At 41.9% G+C, this 20,283-nt stretch overlaps 1 protein-coding gene across 4 annotated transcripts in view; it reads right to left on the bottom strand.

Annotated features, from left to right (window-relative positions):
* KCNMA1 (potassium calcium-activated channel subfamily M alpha 1) overlaps positions 1–20,283 on the bottom strand; it is a 992,499-nt gene that overhangs the window by 479,193 nt on the left and 493,023 nt on the right. For all 4 annotated transcript variants that reach the window (XM_075533803.1, XM_075533804.1, XM_075533802.1 and 1 more), the window contains exon 3: positions 3,726–3,787. In XM_075533803.1, coding sequence (XP_075389918.1) covers positions 3,726–3,787 — 62 coding nt within the window. The remainder of the gene's footprint in view (positions 1–3,725; positions 3,788–20,283) is intronic.

Genomic DNA, 20,283 nt, shown 5'->3' with positions numbered 1-20,283 from the left:
GCCCCTGAAAAAATGCAAATCCCTAGCCTCGAGCTGCTTTCTCTTTCAACTTTCTCTTATAAGTCTAGAAGCACCTGGGACTACTGCCTTACATAACCCAGGAATCCTGCCCTCTGGCTGACACTGTCAGGTCTTTCCATTTCTTATCAGAGAATTACTGCACCTGTGTCAAAGGGAAGACAGATACAGAGGTGGAAGGAGCAATGGGGACATTATCGCCCGCAGGGCACCTGGGGGCATTTTTTGCTGGGTTGCACGCTCCTTCAAAAATATCTTATCCCTGTGTAGCAGTATGTGTGGGAGGAGAGGGTCCAATGCAACATCAGAATTAGGAGCTAGTGGATGTGTGCCTTGAGTTAGCTGTGAAATCATTAACAAACAACAAAAATAAGTGGGTAGGGAGGTGCTTCTTTGAAGCTATCTGTACTCATGTGGCTAACTGGAGATTTGTGGGGTAGGGGATGAATGTGTGTGAAACATGTCTCTGTATTTGCTACGACATGGACAATTATATGGAGCCAAAGACTTGGGAGAACATCTCCGTCTGCCTGGTTATGGCTGGAGAGTTCCCTGCTGGGATGCTGACGCATAATTTTAATGTAGTTTAATGTAATTCTCTTTGGCTGCTTTCACCTGCAGGAGCTCAAGGACAATCTGTCTTTGCTGGAGAGCAATCTCTTGTGGCTGCACAAGTGATTCTTACACAGAAATAACTCTAGGAAAAACTAAAACCCCAAGAAGGGTTTCTCAAGCCTTAAATAAAAACACACCTACTTGGGGACCCACAACATTCGAGTAACTGAAAAGAAAAGCTAGGCTGGGGAGGACTTCTTTGCAAATGAGATATCTATTACTTCTTTAGAGTAAAATAAGTTTTGAAATATTTTTAAATCCTTAAAATCACCAAGTATGGTATTTATCTGCTCTTTCTTACCCACCTGCTAATGACCAGGAAGAAGAAAAGGCACCAGCTTATCTCTCTACTTGTACAACCTGAATTGGACTGCCATCCTAATGGATAACTGGAACAGGATTTATATAGTAATCTGCATGTCTTGTACTTTTCCGAGGGGTAAGTACAGAGAGTCTCACATCTTGAACTTCTGATTCTTGGCAATACATAGCTATTCTGGGAAGGCCAGCACTGGTTAAGTTTATAGGTACAAACTATCACCTGGACAATGCTGTCCCAATTAGGCTCACTCTTGGAAAGCTTATAGATTTTTTAAAAGAGTTTAAATACTGAGCATTTTTTTCAAGATTAATTAAAATTATTTTCAAGAGATGGTTAAAGCTAGTTTTCAGGATGCCCAGATGGCCAACCAAATCATGAGTGAGTGTATTAAACTGGTGACAGTTTTAAATGAAAAAGATGGATTTGTAAGAATTTATATTCTGAATGTATATTTGCTATCCTCTTTCCATTTGCTTCTTATGCACATGGATAGAACTTCATTTTATCTTGGTTTCTAAGTTTGATTATAATTTATTCAGTGGAGTCTTTCTGTAGGTAGACTTACCAGAAGTGTTCCTCTATAACTACTATTGGATTCTTGTATTCACTTAAACTGAGCGTGCTTGCTGGCTGCCCCAGAATAATGGGAGATCAATGGACTCTGTCCTAACGGTACTTAGCAGGTTCTCCATTAAACAGAATCCCATAGAATTTATCTTTTAAATGAAGTTTTACATAAATGTTTGAAGTCCCCTCAACATTAACCCTTTCCATAAAGGAAGTTGGCCTATGTGAAACCAAAGAGCCAAGTGATAAGACAACAGAGAATGGCGGAGGCTGGGAAAGTCCCTGGGAGAGTGAGTAGTCTGAAATTAAAAAAAGGGTTGGCATTTTTTGCTGGGGAAGACTGAGAATGGCAATGAAGGTCCATCATTGGGCCAGATTCTTGGTACTCCCAGGAAAGAGATCAGGGAGGATTCACCATGTTGGGTTGTCCAATTCTTAGGAGAATCATAATTATACTCAAAGAGTAATGAGGTAGGTAGGGTAGTCAGGGAAGAGGGTTCCATCCCGTTCCATCATCTCAAATGGAGGTGAAAACATGACTCCATGAAGTAAAAACTGCCTCATGGGAGACAATATAAAAGAAGACAACAGAAGATCCATAGGACAAGAGCATTTTATTTCTGAGAACTACAAAGACACAAACAGAGGAGGGAGGGAAGAATGGAAGGAAATACATGTTCTTCTAACCATTTTCCACATCCCTCTCCACAGAGAGGTTCCCTCACCCGGACACATGCCCACACCTACTTCCCATATCCTGGTGCTGGAGGTTGGCGGGGTGTCCAATCCGGGATGCATGAGACCTTTCCTGGAGAAAGACAACCAAGAAATAAGATGAGTGCATTAGGAGATTACTGTTTCCATACAAATATGGTTCAGAATTATAAGAGTAAATCTTTAAAAGGAGCTTACCTTCAATGACACAGTAATTGGAATTTGTTAAACTTGGAAAGCTCTTCTTGTTCTAGGTCAGGCAGAGTTGCTGGAGGGAGCATGTGACATCTTGTCTCCTGAAAGACTTTTAAAGGCGTCTCCACCCAAGGTAAGCCAGAGTAGCCCAGCCCTGAGTGTGAAGACGGGCTGCAGGATTCTCAGACTTGGCAGATTCCCAAAAACAGATTAAAAGAGGAAATTGTTTCTTTATTTTCTCCAACATGTCATTTTGACCTCTGTACCCAAGGGCACCAAATCCTTCGGCTGCCGATCAGCCGGTTCTATTAAATTCAGAGGTTAAGTATTCATGAAGACTAGGTCAGTAGCGACACCAGGTATGCTTTCCTAGGATCAGAGTCGAGTATCCACCCACATTAGAGCAGAGGTAAAACCACTGGACACTCAGGGTAAAGAACTTGCCAAAGTTGTCAAGTTCATGTCGCAACACAAAGTCAGTCAAACTCCAGCTCCGTTTCCAATTCCTAGTTGATTTCACCTTTAAGTTTCCAATGCGAATCGTTGGAACAAACAATGCAGCCACAGGTGATGCTTGCAGGAATCGGGGCAGAACTGACTGCTACCTTGCAGCCTTGGGCGGCACTCTCTTCTGCCTCCTGAAAGGTCTTTACCATCTATTGTACGGATCCCACCCCAGGCTACCCGAGAGCACCAGTTCCCTCTGCTCTTGGTCTGCTCCAGAATCCAGGAACTCTCAGCTGGCCATGGGCCTTCACCTCCAGAAGTCACCCTGAACTCAACTCATCTCTGTACCTTGGCAATTCCAGAATCACCACTATATAATGCTTCCCCTGAGTATTCGGTTAGGAAAGTGCCTTACTTTCTTGTCTGAATTGCAACTAGGTTGAATCTGTGGGCTCCCCAGTGGGAACAGTACCCTGCAACCATGGTAAGAGCGGCTCAGCCCTTCAGCTGTTAAACACTGTAATCCTTCCAGAGGTTTACATTCACATTAAAGCCCTCTTCCCTCTTGACATCTTTGGGGAAAATACATAAAATAGAAGTTTAAGCATAACACCAGCAAAAAAACACGATCCCTCCCCCAACATCCTATGCCAGCAGAATCTACAGAGACTTCTTCTCAAGAGTTTCCACAGTCAGAAAAGCAGCACGGAACATCCCTGCCTTCCCCTAAAAGGTTTCTGGACTCAGAAGGTTCTTGCAGAAGTTGATTAAAGCAAACCTACTGATGGAAGTAAAGGCTCACAGTTGTTTTCGAAAAGGGGGCATGAAAATGCATTTGAATACTCACTTTGATGAATCAATGAAGTATATTACAAGTGCACCAATGCTGAGCGCAAAGACTAAGACCACCTGCAAAAGAAGAGAAAAATGCCATCACTTACAAGTTCAACATCAAGATGTGCGTTGTTGGTGTTGTTGTTTTTAAATACAGAGCAAACTCTGAAACATGGTGTCAGTTACTGTCTTGGGTGGCCATGTCCCAGTCCTAAATGCTCACTGACATCACAATGATCAGCATCCTCACTCGTTGCCAACAGGGGTCAGGACAGACTTAGGTATCCTAAGGCACTGGGCTTTTCACCCACAGCTCCGCTCCCCCACAACGGAAGATAATAATCTGAAGTGGGAAAAGACCAGCTAAAACTTAGGGTGGTGAAATTTTCATATTACATGTAACCTAGGACTCAAGTTCAAATGTAGGGAAATCCATCTTCACAGCCTTGTGGAAGTATGATTTATATACCATAAAATTCATCAATTTTCAGGGCACAATTTAATAATTATTTTAAAATTTACAAAAAGAAGGGAGAACTGATGGTAAAGATAGATCCATAACCCACCCCCTAACCCCAGGGTGATGAACATGAGAAACACGGATGAAGGGAGACAGCAGACGGCGTAAGATATGACAATAATAATTTATAATTTATCAAGGGTTCCAGAGGGTGGGGGGAGGGAGGAAAGAAGAACTGATACCAAGTAGAAAGAAAATGTTTTGAAAATGATGATGGCAACACATACAAACATGCTTGATACAAATGATGTATGGATTGTTATAAGAGCCCCCAATAAAGTTATTTATATAGCTATATCTATATAATGGAATTCTGCCATGAACATTTTGAACCGTGTGTGTGTGCGTGTGTGTGTGTGAAAGGGAGAGACAGCGAGAAAGAGAGGGAGAGATGAAGAATGAGAATCCTTTGCTATGGTTAGATATTTTGAGTCAGAAGAAAGGCCTAGTTGTTTATTTCCGAAAAACCAGTCATTGGAAATTCTACAGTTCTACTTTGACACATAGTCATGAGTTGGAATCAATTCAATGGTTACCAGTGGCAGTACAGACATGTGCATACAAATAGACACACAAACATATGATGCTAACATAGCTCAAGTATTTAGGAGAACAGAGTAGGTACAGGAAGCTAAATTAGGTAATACATTGGGCTGGTGTATGTGATCATCCTCATTCTTCTTTATACTTTTCAGTTAAGATGAATGACGATATAAAAGACAGCTTTGGCATTTCCTTCAATGGGTATCTGTCTAATTGAAGACCATCAAAAAATACAACACAAATTACATTAGTATTGACACTTCTGTCCTCGCCCCATGTTCCATTTGTTTATTTATTTATTGAGGAGACTTTATTACAACTACATATGTACAAAAATAAAGAAAAAGAAATGAATAGCCAACAATTGAGCTTAAAGGGGGGATAGCCAAATTTGAGCTAAGAGAAAAGGTGAAGATAACTGTAAAATACAAGGCTAGCTCAACAACTGCCTTTTCCACTGGCCCACAGCACTACAGGAGACACAGTGCGGGAGTTGTGCCCGATCTGACCCCACTACACCAGGGTGAAACACTAAGGGCGTGCAACAGAACAGCAAAGGGAGTAAAGCAATGAAGTCCCTGGGGAATCTCAAAAATAGACTTGGGAGCCAGGGTGTAGCACCCCATCAGACTCAACTGGAAAACATGCCTAACATCAACAAACAGACCTAGAACTACTTAGAGGCTTTTTAAAAATTGGTTTTGTTGTTTTGATTTGCTCTGTCTTGTTTTTGTGCTTATTATTGTCTCTGAATGTCTATCTAGATAAGATAGGTAGGATACATCATGGGGAGGCGAAAACAATGGGACCAAAGATTCTCGGGGGACACAGGAGAGGGGGAGGCAGAGGTGAAGAAAAAGGGATGTCAACCAACTCAGGGACAAAGGAACAAGTGATCTAAAATCGATGGTAAGGAAGGCATAGGATGCCTGGTGGGGCTTGATCAAGGGCAATGTAGCCAAGAATGAAGGCCAAACATAACAGTGGGGCAAGAGGAAAGAAAATGGAAATAGAAGAAAGAACTAGGAGTTAAAGAAGATTTACACATGTAAATATATTTATATATAATGATAAGGAAATAGATATATGTCCATATATTTATATGTTAAGTATTAACATAGAAGAAAGACATTGGGACTTTGCTCAAGTACTCCCTCAAGGCAAGAACACTGTCTAATAACCTGGCATTCTGTGATGCTCACCTTCCTGACACAATCACTGAAGACAAACAAAATGGGTGCATAAGCAAATATGGTGAGAAAGCTGATAGTGCATGGCTATAAAAATATATAGCATCTAGGGTCTTAAAGGTTTGAAGATAAATAAGTGGTCATCTAGCTGGGACGCAACAAAACCCACATGAAAGAAGCACACAAATTTATGTGATCACATGAAGTGTCGATGGGATCAAGTATCAGGAATGAAAGACCCAAAGCAAAAATATCTTCTCATTATGGATGAGGGGGAGTGTGGAGTGGAGACCCAAAGTCCATCTGTAGACAATTGGACATTCCCTTACAGAAGGATCACAAGGAAGAGATGAGCCAGTCAGGGTGCAGTATAGCACCGATGAAACATACAACTTTCCTCTAGTTCTTTAATGCTCTCTCCCCTCCCCCACTATCATGCCCCCAATTCTACCTTATAAATCCGGCTAGACCAGAGCATGTACACGGATAGAGGTAAGAGCTGGAAACACAGGGACTCCATGACAGATAAAACCCTCAGGATCAATAATAAGAGTATCGATACCAGGAGAGGAAGGGGAAGGTGGGGGGAGACAGGGGGAACCGATCACAATGATGCACATATAACCCCCTCCTAGGGTGAAGGACAACAGAAAAATGGGTGAAGGGACACATCAGTCAGTATAAGACATAAAAAATTTTAATTATCAAGGGTTCATGAGGGAGGGAGGAGAAGGGAGGAAGGAAAATGAGCTGATACCAAGGGCTCAAGTAGAAAGAAAATGTTTTGATATGATGATGGCAACAAATGTGATGGATATGCTGGATTTATGTATGGATTGTGATAAGAGCTGTATGAGCCCTTGATAAAATGATTTTTAAATGCCTTTTTATCTCCTAAAAAACTTCAGACTGAAGGGTGTTATGAAATATCCTAATTTAAAAAAAAAGAAATATCCTAATTTGTGTCAAAATTATTCATCAAAAAGCAAGATCCATGCACACACACGTGTGTGTGTGTGTGTGTGTGTGTGTGTGTGTGTGTGAGAGAGAGAGAGCGGGGGGGACAGAATTGCAGACATACATTCTATTATAAGTGTGTGACAGGGTCCATGTGTGCATATCAAAGAGGTCGATGGAGAATGAAATCTGCATGTGAAGCTGGCAGGGAAGACAGGTGGGCTACACTCTAAGCGAAATGCCAGTCAAAGCAATGGCACATAAAAATGGATGTGTAGTTTCCAATACATTTAAAGGAAATGATTATCTTAATTATTTATATTTAAATTTTCATCATTTTATTGGGATCTCTTACAGATTATCATAACAGTTCATAGTTCAATCACATCAAGCAGTATTTTATAATTGCTACCAAAATCAGTTTAAAATCGTTTCTTTCTTCTTGAACTCCTTGATATCAGCTCCCCTTTAAGTGCTCCCTCCCTCCCCCACCCTACCTCTCAGGAACTCTTATATATATATTTATTTTTCCCTATAATATTTTTTTGCTTTATCTTACACAATCCAATATATCCATTCTGCAGTTCGATCCCATCCAGTGGGGTTATACAGTCATCAGTGCTATCAGATCCCTATTCCTTCCGCCCCCTGCCTTCTCTTCCTGCACCCTATGGGAACCATTACTCCTGTTACTGTTTCTGAAGTGTTATCTATCTTGGCTTCCATGCATCAAATGATCTTAAATATGCAAATGAAAATACACAAATCTAACATGTTTAATGAGGTAAAACAAATAAAAACCATAATAGTAAGGGGAGGAAATAATGAACTAGAAGATAGTTACGAGGTTTATCAGTGTTATTCTGTGCCCTGGATTTTCATCCCTTCCATGTGGCTCTTTTGAAAGGGACTGTCCAATTGTCTTGCAGGTGGGTTTTGGGTCTCCACTACATCTATGCCCCTTCACATTGATTTGGTTGCTTGTTTTTTTAACTTCTGATACCACTTCATGATCACACAGACCGGTGTGCTTCTTCCATGTGGGTTTTGTTGCTTCCCTGAGGATGGCCACTTGTTTAACTGCAAGCCTTTAAGACCCCAGACACTACATCTTTTAATAACCATGCACCATCAGCTTTCTTCACCACATGTACTTATGCACCCATTTGTCTTCAGAGATCATGACAGAAAGGTGAGTATCATATAGTGCCACATGATTAAAACAAACCATTCTTGAACTGAGGTAAGATTTAAGTATAGGCCCAAAGTCCACCTGCTTTTTTGTTGCATTTCATATATAAACAAGTATACATATATTTATGTACATACATATTTTTTCTTCTTTCCTCTTTTACTTTTTTCCTTCCTGCTCCACTATCATGTTTACCCAAGATTCAACTCTCAGTAATTCCTCTCAGAATGATTGAACAAACATGACCAGAAGAGCTACACCCTCCTTGTCATCAATATTAGAACACTTACTATTCCCCTGTACCATTCATTGTTGGCTCACTATTCACCACCTTTCATGCCCTTACCCTTCACTGTTTTATATATATATTTTTTCTTTTCTCTTTTTTTTCCTCTTTGGTGTTTGTCTATACAAGAGAGGCAGGACAAGCAAGACAGCAGCAGGAAATTATTTTAAAAACCATTCTGTTAGGGCTTATTTTTATCTTCCATTTTCTTTGAAAAAGTAGTTGACTGCTCCAGTTGAGTGCAAATAATCTTCTCCTATCTGTCAGCAACAATCATCTGCCAAACAAGTTGATGCCAACTCATAGTGACCCTATAGGACACAGTAAAACTGCCCCTGTGGGCTTCTGAGACTCTAACTCTTTATTTATGGAAGTAGAAAGCCCCATCTTCCTCCCAAGGTGGTGGTTTTGAACTGTTGACCTTGCAGATTGAAATCCAACATTTAACCACTACACAACCAGGGCTCCATCTACCTATAGGTAGTACCAATCCCATATGCTAGCTGCCTCTCTCTCTCCAAATACATGTTCATCCATACATCCCCAGAAAATTTGTAAACACAACCAAATGAACATGAACCAGACTCTGATTTTCCACTCTTATCTGAATGAGGCAGCAAAGCAAACAGCTTAAGATTAATTTTTATCTTTTTTTTTGAGCCATAAGCAGTTAGATCCTAGCCCTGACCTCATTCTGAAAATGCTGCAAAGAGCGGGGCGTGGCTAGCAAAGAAGGGGAGAGCAACTTTTCATTCATGAGCAGATCAAGACTAATCTCTGTCAGTTTGGCTCCATCTGCACAGATCTGTGAGTGCTAGGTTTCCCTCAGAACTGTCTATAAAGATATATGCCATTAACATTCCCAGTTGCAGGAAAAGCGGGGAGGGGGAGTCATTCTACTGTGAACTAAAAAATCTCAGCTCCTGGCTTCGGTGATGGGAGATGAAGTGCTGCTTATTTAAGAAAATCAACCATTGGCGAGGGGAAAGAAAGGGAGTCTGTGTCCCTCTCTTCTTACAATGCAAATTCAAATATCGGGGGCTTTCTGGTAGAGGCCTGGATGGCTTAGTTAATAGGCATTGGGTTAGGAATAACTGCAAGGTTAGCAGTTTGAAAGGACCACATGGGACAAACCTGAGGCTTTCTACTTCTATCGAGTTACAGTCTTGGTAGCCATTCTACACTGTCCTATATGGTTGCTTTGAGTCAGAATTGATCCCATGGCACTGACTTTTGAGTTTTTGATAGGTCTAGTGAGAGAAGAAATCCAGGGGCAGAAATGACCTCCAAAGCTCCAAGGAGATGGGGGTTCTTACTGATAAGACTGGGACCATTGTGTGCAGCTTTCCAGCTTGCTAGGAATGAGGAATAGACTTTTACCAGGTAGCCACACACTCACCACAGCACACCACCGTACACCTTTACCCACCTCTGGGTGATGGTGGTGGTGGTGGTGGTTCCTAGGAGCCATCAAGCTGGTTCCAATCCATAATGATCTTATGCACAATAGAATGAAACATTGCCTCACTGCCTGGTCCTAGGCCATCCTCAACATTGGTCCTGTGCTTGGACCCGTCATTGTAGCCACTGGGTGCAGCCATCTCCTTGCGGGTCTTCCTTTTTTCACTGGCGCTCTACTTTACTGAGCATGATGTCATTCTCCATGGACTGGTCGCTCCTGAAAACATGTCCACATGATATATGATGAAGTCTTGCCACCCTTACCTCTAAGGAGCACTCTGGCCGTACTTCTTCGAAGATGGATCTTGGTAGAGCATAATTAATGGGGAAAGGATTTGCTCCTCAGTATAGTGTGTGTGTGTGTGTGTGTGTGAGTGTGTGTGTGTGTGTGAGTGTGTGTGTGTGTGTGTGTGTGTGTGTGTGTGTGTGTGTAGAAGGTACCTTATCAAACTTAATTATATTGTCAACCTGGGTCCAGATGCTTCTGAAAATGCAGAAAACTTTGACTTTTGCCATAAAAATCGGATCCCAACATGTCTCTGCAGGGTCTCGTGAAGTCACCTCACAAGGCACAGGTGTTTTCTCTGAGTGCACTAAGTATCAAAAAGTCAAGGGAGATTCAATTATATTATCTCCCCTCTTAAACATCCTCCATTGTCTGAGAACTCTACTCTAAATAGAAAAGAATTAAGTCTGGCATCACAGAATGATTACAGTTTAGTCTTAAAAGCGAGTCAATCCTGGTTCATGTCCTCCCATGAGTGGTACAGCAAAGCTGCACGGAAGAACCTGCAATGAGAGACTTTTAGAAGTAGATCCCTGGGCCTTTCTTCTGAGGCGCATTTGGATGAATGTGTGAATATGAATGGATCATCCAGGGACTCCAGATTTTAGCTTCTATGATTATTATAGAGTAACCTTCCACACCAAATAATCCTCTACATACTCAGCATTCCCTTGCTATTAATAAATGGTTAGATAAATGGGTAACTGTACAGAAAGGTAGTTCTATGATTCATTGAAACAAATTATTGAACCTTCAGGGGACAGAGAGAAAGAAAATGACATCTTGGTCACTGGTGTTAAGAGATGAAGCAGTGGTATGAATTGTCTGTGTTTTGAGGACCAACCTTAGGACAGTATTGTTAGTGGACTGTAGTAAATTATTGCTAGTGCAACACTAATAAATAGGGCAGGAGCAGTTAAAGATAGACTCTACAGAGGCTCTCGCCTTAATGTTCTCTTCATTCTCAAGGTGCCCTTTCTCCCAACATGCTGTGGTTACTCAGTCATCCTTTCAGTACAAGAGAAGCCTACTGAAATCCTTCTTTGTGCCTCCACAATCCAAGATATGAGGGAAACTGAAGTCCACAGATCAAGGTAAGATGAGGTCAAGAAAAGCCCCATGCTCAAGGCAGTGGAAACATGAGAGGCCTTCAAAGTGGAATGAGAAGATCATGGGATTTTCCTACAAAGTTCTTAAAGCCCTCTCGTGTTTGATCTTGAGCAGGTAGATCATAGAATCATTTGACAATGGCCCAGCACTTCCCACATCATTCTTCCAGAACGCATGCACAGTGGCATAGGACATATAGTGAAAACATTTTCTCTCAGAACACAGCCACAGCTCACTCTGACAACATCCTGCTCAGCCTTCCAAGTAGACTGATTTAATCACCTTGGTTACTTTGGAACGTGCTAATTGCCATGTTCTTAGATTTACTGAAAATACCCATATGGTGTGGGGTGATATTTACAGAGTGCCAGATTCCTAAAAACAAAAGCAATTTAATAAATTCCATTGGAACAATGGTGTTTGTGAGTCATCTATTTCCAATGCTCCAAGGTCAAGCATACATGCATTTGCATAGAGGACGGCCAGAAGCACATGCACAGAGTGTATAAAAACCTTGTCTGTCCCCAACACCTGTTAGGAAGAGTCTGATGGATAGGAAAGAGGAAAAATGCCCAGCCATCTTCATCACCTGACATCCTGGCAGTTTCTGCAGTTATTCTAAATGTCCCAGAGAGTTTACAGAAATGGACAAGGGATGTGATGAAGTATAAAACGGTCTCTCTCAGATTCCCGGAGCTCTTTTAGGAAAATGCGAGGGGGTACCATAAAACAATAAAAACAAAAATGGGAAAAAGTTCCTCTGGGAAAAGCTTTCATAGTACCCATCTTTCCCACTAGGCAAGCATCGAGCAACTCGCTCTGAGTTAGTGTACCCAGTGGCTTCACCTGGGAAGGATCTCACAGTGATTTTTTTTATAAACACAGTTTTGTTCAAACCCTGTGTTTTGTGATGGCTGATTTAAGAAAACAGTGTGTGGCTGTGAAATTTTGTTTCCTGCTCTGGGAAAATGCCACAGGAACTGTGGTGATGTTGAACACAGCTTGCAAGGACAGCGCTGCGGGAAACACTCAAGTGCACAGTGGTTTTCTCATTTCAAAAAGGTGAAATGCCCATTGATGACAAACCTCATTCTGGAAGTAAATCAACTTCCCCAACAGACGAAAATGTCAACTTGTAGTGCATTTGGAGAGTACTTTGAAGGTGATATGGTTGTTTTGTAATAAATAAATAAATAAATAACTTTGGGGAAAAATTGTTTTTTAAAAAATTCCCTCGTATATTTCCAGATATGTTAATATGGTGACAAGAATCAAGGAAAGTGGCATTTTAGAGGCTTTGTCTGTGCTTGGACCTGAATTCAAATTGCTGAGCTTAGGTCTAGTGACTTGAGTTGGCACATGAGCCAGAGGCAGATTTGGAGCGGCATTGGCAAAGGTGACCCCAGAATCATGTTAGCTGAAGAGCTCCCCTTTTACAAATGAAGATGCCCCTTTCCCACCCTGAGACCAGCACATGCTAAGCTGGGGTGGGGGCAAAGGGGAAGAAAGCCACAGGAGATGGTGGTGACTGAACAGTTCTATCTTTTTTAAACAAGCTCAATGAATCAATGAATCTAATATGTGGTTAAGGCTGGGAGTCACTGAATTAGAGCCATTAAGAGAAACCACTTAGCTCAAGTCAGAGATTAATTTACAAATGTCTCCTTAACAATTAGGCAATTTGAACATATGTATGAAGCCTGCAGACTTTGAGAATGGTGCTATGAGTATGCTAAACTGTACAGAGAGTAAGATGAAGTAATACTCTCCAGAGCAGGTTGGGAGAAAAGTGGTTACCAAATAAAGTGAATTGGAGAGATGACTATAGAAGATCAAATTGATAAACCTGACTTGAACGATTAAAATCTTATCAGTGGACCCCCCCCCTCTAATGCATGTTAAGCTTGATCTTGTTTTCAATATGTTCTGTATTTTTGTTCATATTGGGGTTTATCTCAGATGCGTAATGTCATGGGGGGCAATCTCTTGAATTTTTGCATATCTTTTTTCTGTTTTTCAGAATATGAAACCCAAGACTGATGAACCTACAGGTTCATGAAGTATAATAAAAGTTTCTGGAGGATTACAATGGTGGGGCGGGGGGGGGGCATCAGGAGGGAGAGGGTGGGCAGGAAGGGAGCTGATGTCCAGGAGTTCTAGATGGAAAAGAATATTTTGAAACTGATTGTGGTAGTAATTGTACAAAACTGCTTGATGAGATTGAACTATGGAATGATATGCTATCTGTATTAATTCGCATTAAAATGGTTTGGGAAAAATAAAATAAAATAAACAATCTAGAGCTATGGCCTAATAGGAGACATTTCCCAACCTCTAAGTCTATTGCCTACTCTGGTCAATTTAACCACACCAAGAAATATTTATTTAACTCATCAGTATGAAGCCCAAAGAAAGAGATCGGGACATACAAAGCTACACTAGTCAAATCAGGTATGGTCTTTGTCCTACACAAGTTGAATTTACTGAGGAGTCCCATGTGCATTTAGCAAATGCTACAGAGAGTAACAGATACTTTGTTGTATTTAAGGAAGGAGAGACTATAGAAAGAAGTAGCATTACCCCCTGCTTTAAACTTCCAGGTGGAAGGAGAAGGAAAGAACCAAAAATTAGGCCAGAGGGAAAGAGAAATCCTAACATTCCTGGCTCACCTGAATGTGCTCTGGGAGTGCAGACACAGGCATGACTGACTCTTTCTGAATATGTTACATGTAGACACAGTATGACTGACTCTTTCTGAGTATATCACATGCTATTATGCATGTCACTGAACCTCTCTGAGCTTCAGTTTATCAATTGATGACACGGTGAGAATGGAACAGGTGGTAGCCTTAGGTTACTGAAGACAGTGGAAAACTAAATACGGTATTTACCACTTGAAAGAGCCAACTGTAACCTATGTGCATATAATAATAATTCAGCACACTGGATGACAATATGTCACTGTGTCAGAAATTTTTTTTCATAAAACCACAGAGACAGTTAAAAGTGATCACTCTTGCATTTTGTTCAACGTACCTCAAAAAGCAAGCTTCTCAGAGGGTAAGAAAAGAAGGCAGAATCAAAACGGGAAACACAGGGAGAAAGAAGGATAAGTGTGGGGGTTGGGCCATTCAGGGGATTGCAATGGATGAGCTGAAATAAAGCATGTATGAATTGTAAAATGTAAAACTGATGGTCTACTCTGTAAACCTTCACCTAATTCACAGGAAAAGGTTTTGTAAAAGAAAAGAACAAACTTAGCAGGCTGCTGGTCAGCTCTCCCAGCTCGCAATGACTGACTACAAGACACTGAGTAATAGTCTGGCCCAGCCCTCTCCCCTCTCGCAATGACTGACTACAAGACACTGAGTACTAGTCTGGCCCATCCCTCTCCCCTCTGGCTGCTCCTCTTCTGGGGTCCTTTGAAAAGCTCAAGTTTCTGTGGATTTTGCTCCCTGAAATTCACTCTGAGTCTGGGTGTTTTGCCATGGGAAAGCAAGGAAGACTCCCACTGACACAATGTGGCATTTTTAACTTAGTAACCCAAAACTAAAATAGCTTCTGGCCCCAAAGCTCCTGATCACAAGTAAATTCATAGTTGGTTGTGAGCATTACAATGTAAGAACCTTGTGGAATCAATAGTGGAAATTACTGGAGAAATTAAAGTTTATTAATGGAAAAAATCAAACATTCCACAAAGGAAAGAGTTCATTGGGATACAAGTTTCTTAGAGACCTCCATTGCTATTAAAAGGGCAGATATCAGTCCTCCCCTGTGAGAGTGCTTATGTTTGAATTTGTAGATGTCAATACACTGCTGGACTCTGCTCACAGAGTCTCAGATGTTCCTCCCTGCTTAATAGAGTCTAAGAGTCGGCAAAGTTTGAGGAGTAGGGCAAAGATGATTATAAACGTAGTCCTTGAGTCACAAATAGTGACCTAATGATGCTAGAGACATTTCTCAACTCATGAACTGAACCTAGTTAAGACTACAGTTAGCCAAGCCCACAGGCGCTTACGGCAGACAATTTCTTGCAAAAGCTCATTAGCTACAAACTCGGGAGCGTCAGTAGCTGATGGACCTTTTTCCCTTGGATTTTTCAAAAATTAGACAGAGAAAGTCTTTCAAACTTCAGACATCAAATGGAAGATTCCATCTCCTTTCCAAAGCATCGCTTTTAATGCCATCAGGAAAATTATGCAAAAAGCAACCTTTTAAGATTTATAATGCAATGATGTAAGAGTTCAGGAAGAGCACAGGGTCTGGGGGAGATTGTCTTACTTGATGTTAAAATCGTTTCCTTTCATTTTAATCTCCTACTTTAGCTATAATAAATTAAACCCTCCGTGGGGCACAAGCAAATAAATGTTCTGTTTTTAATGTGGGGAATAAGATGGATATCAAACTCTACTGCCATCAAGTCAATTCCAACTCATAGCAACCCTATAGGACAGGCACAACTGCCCGTGTGGATTTTTGAGACTATAACTCGTTACAGGAGTGGAAAGCTTCATATTGCTCCCCTGGAGTGGCTGGTGATTTTAAATCGCTGACCTTCCGGGTAGCAGCCCAAGATGTAACCACTATGTAATCACTAAGATGGACATACTCACTTCCATTGAGTTGATGCCAACTCATACTGACTCTGTTCCTGATGAGCAGAGGACTTCCTCTTTGATTTTTTGAGACCATAAATCTTTATGGAAGTAGAAAGCCCCATCTTTCTCCCCAAGAGCAGCTGGTAGTTTCGAACTGCTCACCTTTAGAACTGCAGTTAGCTGTCCAACTTGTAACTGCTGTGCAACACGGGCCCCTAAGAGGGGCATAGTCAACAACAGCAACAACAAATCAGGACGTAAGACAAGATCCTGAAACAATTAGGGGATATTCTCCCGCTGAAGCTCACATCACATGGCCCTAGAGTTATGCCAATGTGGCCCTTCAGAAGGGAAGAGAGACACAATTGGCGTATGACTTCACTTCACTTCCAGATGCTTCCTTGGGGACACAAAAAGTCAAGAAATATTCCACCCTCCAGATTTATTTCTGTTGGTCAAATCTCCTCTTCTGTTCCCTGCCCCAAAGCCAATATACCAACTAATATGCGATTTATATTAAACGTGTTCATTGTGGCCTACCCTAAGAAGGAGTCCTATTATCTTCCGGTGCTTTGTTTTTATCTATAGTCATTTTGAAATCATTTTGGAAGATGGACTGCATAATGTTACTGGTCAAGCCGTGGGTGAATAAATGTTGTGAACTATTTGGCGCTCACGTTAGTGGCGCATCAGTATTTGTCCATTACAGCACGGGTGCAACCGAGTCGTTTCTCTCCCATTAACGTGCATTCACAGCACATTACACTTAAAATGATACGTAATTTAATAAACATTTCCACTGGAAATGATTTGTTCCAATGAAGCAAGCCTTTGGCAAAGAGATGGCATTTCTTCTTTCACCCCTATCAAGAAAGAGAACATGGCAACCCTGCAATCACCGGAGATGTATCAGGCTGTATCATTTCACAGACTTACGCAATCTTCAGAAGGAACAAGTGATCTGAGAAGAGGGTCTCATCAGGGTCAGATGCAAGTTCATTAATGACCTGCGCTGGACAGACGGCACAGCCTTGTTTGCTGAACGTCGGGGCAGAACTCCCCTGGTGGGTTTCCAAGATCGTAACTGCTTGTGGGAGTAGAAAGTCTCATCTTTCTCCCTCCGAGCACAAGCTGCGTCTCGGAGATGCAACAAGGAGTCAGCATTTGCAGTTTTAGGGAGAATAGAAGTGATCAATAAATACCTACTGCTGAATGAAACAGTCACTTTGATCAGTGAGTCAACTGCTTCCAGGTTTCCTTTCTATTGAATTGCAAACATCACTGCTACAGACGCTGTCTTGTGGTGAGCTTGGAAGGGAGGGAAGCCAGGATGGAAAGTGGTCAAAATGGAGATGGGGTGGGACCCAGCTTGATCATCCTCCCAGGCGATTGCCTCTCACTATGCGGGAGGGGCACTTGTGGCATGAAATCGCTAGTCTGAGTTGGGCTTCCTCAGAAAACACATGTGACCTCTTCCCTGGGAGAGGGACAGCAGAGAAGGGGGGGAAGGGAGACTCCGGATAGGGCAAGATATGACAAAATAACAATGTATAAATTACCAAGGGTACATGAGGGAGGGGGGAGAGGGGAGGGAGGGAAAAAAATAAAAGAGGACCTGATGCAAAGGGCTTAAGTAGAGAGCAAATGCTTTGAGAATGATTGGGGCAGGGAATGTATGGATGTGCTTTTTACAATTGATGTATGTATATGTGTGGATTATGATAAGAGTTGTATGAGTCCCTAATAAAATGTAAAAAAAAAGAAAAGAGGAGAAAAAAATGATTAGGGCAAAGAATGTACAGATGTGCTTTATACAATTGATGTATGTATATGTATGAACTGTGATAAGAGTTGTATGAGCCCCTATAAATTGTTAAAAAAAAAACAAGAAAAAAAACTTGGCAATGATTAACTCGCTGTCTGAAAGGGCTTTTTGTCTGGGAATCGTTCATTGACAGCCACCGCGCCAACCACATAGAAGGCTGCTCCTTCCCATTTGGAAGGCTTTCACTTCAGAGAAGCTTGTCTAGCTGAATGCTCAGGACTGCGCTTTCGAGAGGACGATCCTTGCCGTCAAGCACCTCCCTTTCACTTCCCTTAAGAAGTCACCCCTAGTCCCAGTCTCACAGGAGGTAGGAAGTGGAATGAACCCCCGAATTCTGGGCTCTTACACCAGTCTCTAGTAGTGAGCTGAAAGGTTTCCCAAAGCCAACGACACTAAATGGTTTCTCAAAGCCAAGGCTGGTTTCAATGATGCAAAACCACGCTCAAGGCTTACAATGTTATTCTGGTAAAGAATCTTAAAATCGTCTAGTTCTGGCTGGGCATTTTGGGAGAGAAAATTGGAACCCAGCAAGGTGAGTTGACTTGTCTAAACCCTACTATGAATTAGAGGTAAGCAAGGAGGCTTAAGAAAACGATGAGTCCCTGGTAGCTGCTCCCACGGGGAAGACGCAGCTGGAGAAGTTCTGCACACTAAACGGCCAAGTTACACCACCTTCCACCTCTCCTGAATGGGCCTTTTGTTGAAGGCAGAAGATGGCAATGCAGAAGCTCCGCTGATTTTTCAGAAAAACTGGGAGAATGTGCCACCTCTGCCCTCACACCATGCTCCTTCCACCCCTGATCCTTTCTCAAACAGGATGCTTCGTGGACTGCTCTCACCTCTCTGCTCTACCTGCAGAAATCCTATCAGCCTATTTCCTTTTCCTAGAAGCTTCTCCTAGCCATTGCTGCTTGTCATCAGTCTCTCCTCTGAAAATGGACAACCTAGAACAAAGTCCTCATCACTCACCCTGGTGGCTGCCAGTCAACTTAATAGACTTTCAGAGAATCAATGTCCCCAATGCATTTTTATTTACCCTGATGAGGATGACTTCTTAATAAGACACTGCTATGAATTAAATTGTATCCCCAAGCAATATATGTCCTAGTCTATGTAACTGTGAGTATCTCCTTGTTTGAAAATGTCGCCATTTAATATGTCATATAGAATCACAGTGGGTAGGTACTATTTCACGGAGTGGCATCCTTCTAAAAATGGAGAATACATAGAAGACAAAAGGAAGATGGCCAAGTAAACTCAGAATCAAAATTGGGGTGATGCATTGGTAAGGGAAAAAAATGCTAAGTCTCACCGGCCATCCCTACAATCGGAGAGAGCCATGGACCAGCTCTCCCAGCCTGCGAGCCCTCTGAAAGGATCAAAGCAGCTCAACCTTGAGACCAGACTTCTGGATTCCACAATGGTGAGGCCATACATTTCTGTGTGGCCTCCTTAGTTTGTGGTACTTTGTAATGGCAACCCTAGAAAACAATACAGACTACTGAGAACTGAGTCCGTTTTATTTTGTGGGGTGGGGATATTCTTAACACCAATGTGTCTTTGAATAAATATCGCTGAGACCCAACTGAATCGAAAGCTTCTGATAAGCTCAAGGTCCCCCGACTTCGAAACACAGATTTTGGTGCCGGTTGAGAAGAACTGCCTGAGTACTGTACCCAGTGACAGGCAAATACTGGATACTCAGGCCGTAATCACTGAGCTAATCTCATAACTGCGACCATGGGGAGGGAACCAGGCGAGCAGTCAGAAGAGCCCATGTTACACCCTAGCTACTTGTCCTGCAGGAGTTAAACTCTGGGATTTCACTCCCCTCACTTCAAAAATAGAAATCACCTATCTGTGAGTCATTCAGTGGGAAGTTTCAACACAGATCCAGGTTCACTAGGTGCTCAGTTCAAGGTGTTTGTACTGGTGTTTTTCCATTATTCACAAATTGATTCAATAACTAGCCTAAACCAGGCCACCAGCATTGTATACCAAATGATGCATGTTCATTTGGGAAAATACTCAAAACATATGAACATAATAAATAAATGGAAGTCTCATATAAAGAGCCCTGGTGGCGCAGTGTGCTTAGCACTGGACTGCTAACACCAAGGTCAACAGTTTGAGACCAGGAGTCAACCTTGGAGTGGAAGATTAGGATTCCGTCTCAGAATCCCGAAGAGGGAAGCTCTAACTCTGCCCTCTAGGGTCGTATAAGTCGGACTTGATGGCAATGAGTTTGGTTTGGGTTTTTATGTTGCATAATAAATAACACAATAGCAACAAACAAGAGTATGATAGACATTTTATACCAGAAACTACTGTCAGCACTTTATCTGTATTAATTCAGTTAACCTCAACAAATTCCAAAATATAGGCCCTATTAAGTAGCCCTGGGCAGTGCTGTGGAGGTTCAGTGCTTCGAGGCGGTGCTGTGCATGAGGTATTAGCCGCGAACAGCATGGTTGTTGGTTGAAGCCTATCACTCGCTCATCAGGAGAAAGACGAAGGCTGCTCTCAGTTGGAATCAACTCGGCGACATTGGGTTCAGTTTTGTTTTGTTTTTATTGCTGAGGAAATTGAGGGTCAGGGCTATT

The sequence above is a fragment of the Tenrec ecaudatus genome, chromosome 16, assembly GCF_050624435.1.
Source record: "Tenrec ecaudatus isolate mTenEca1 chromosome 16, mTenEca1.hap1, whole genome shotgun sequence".
Lineage (NCBI taxonomy): Eukaryota > Metazoa > Chordata > Mammalia > Afrosoricida > Tenrecidae > Tenrec > Tenrec ecaudatus.
Note: the sequence above shows the minus strand (reverse complement) of the source record. Positions and strands in the feature narration are given on the sequence as shown.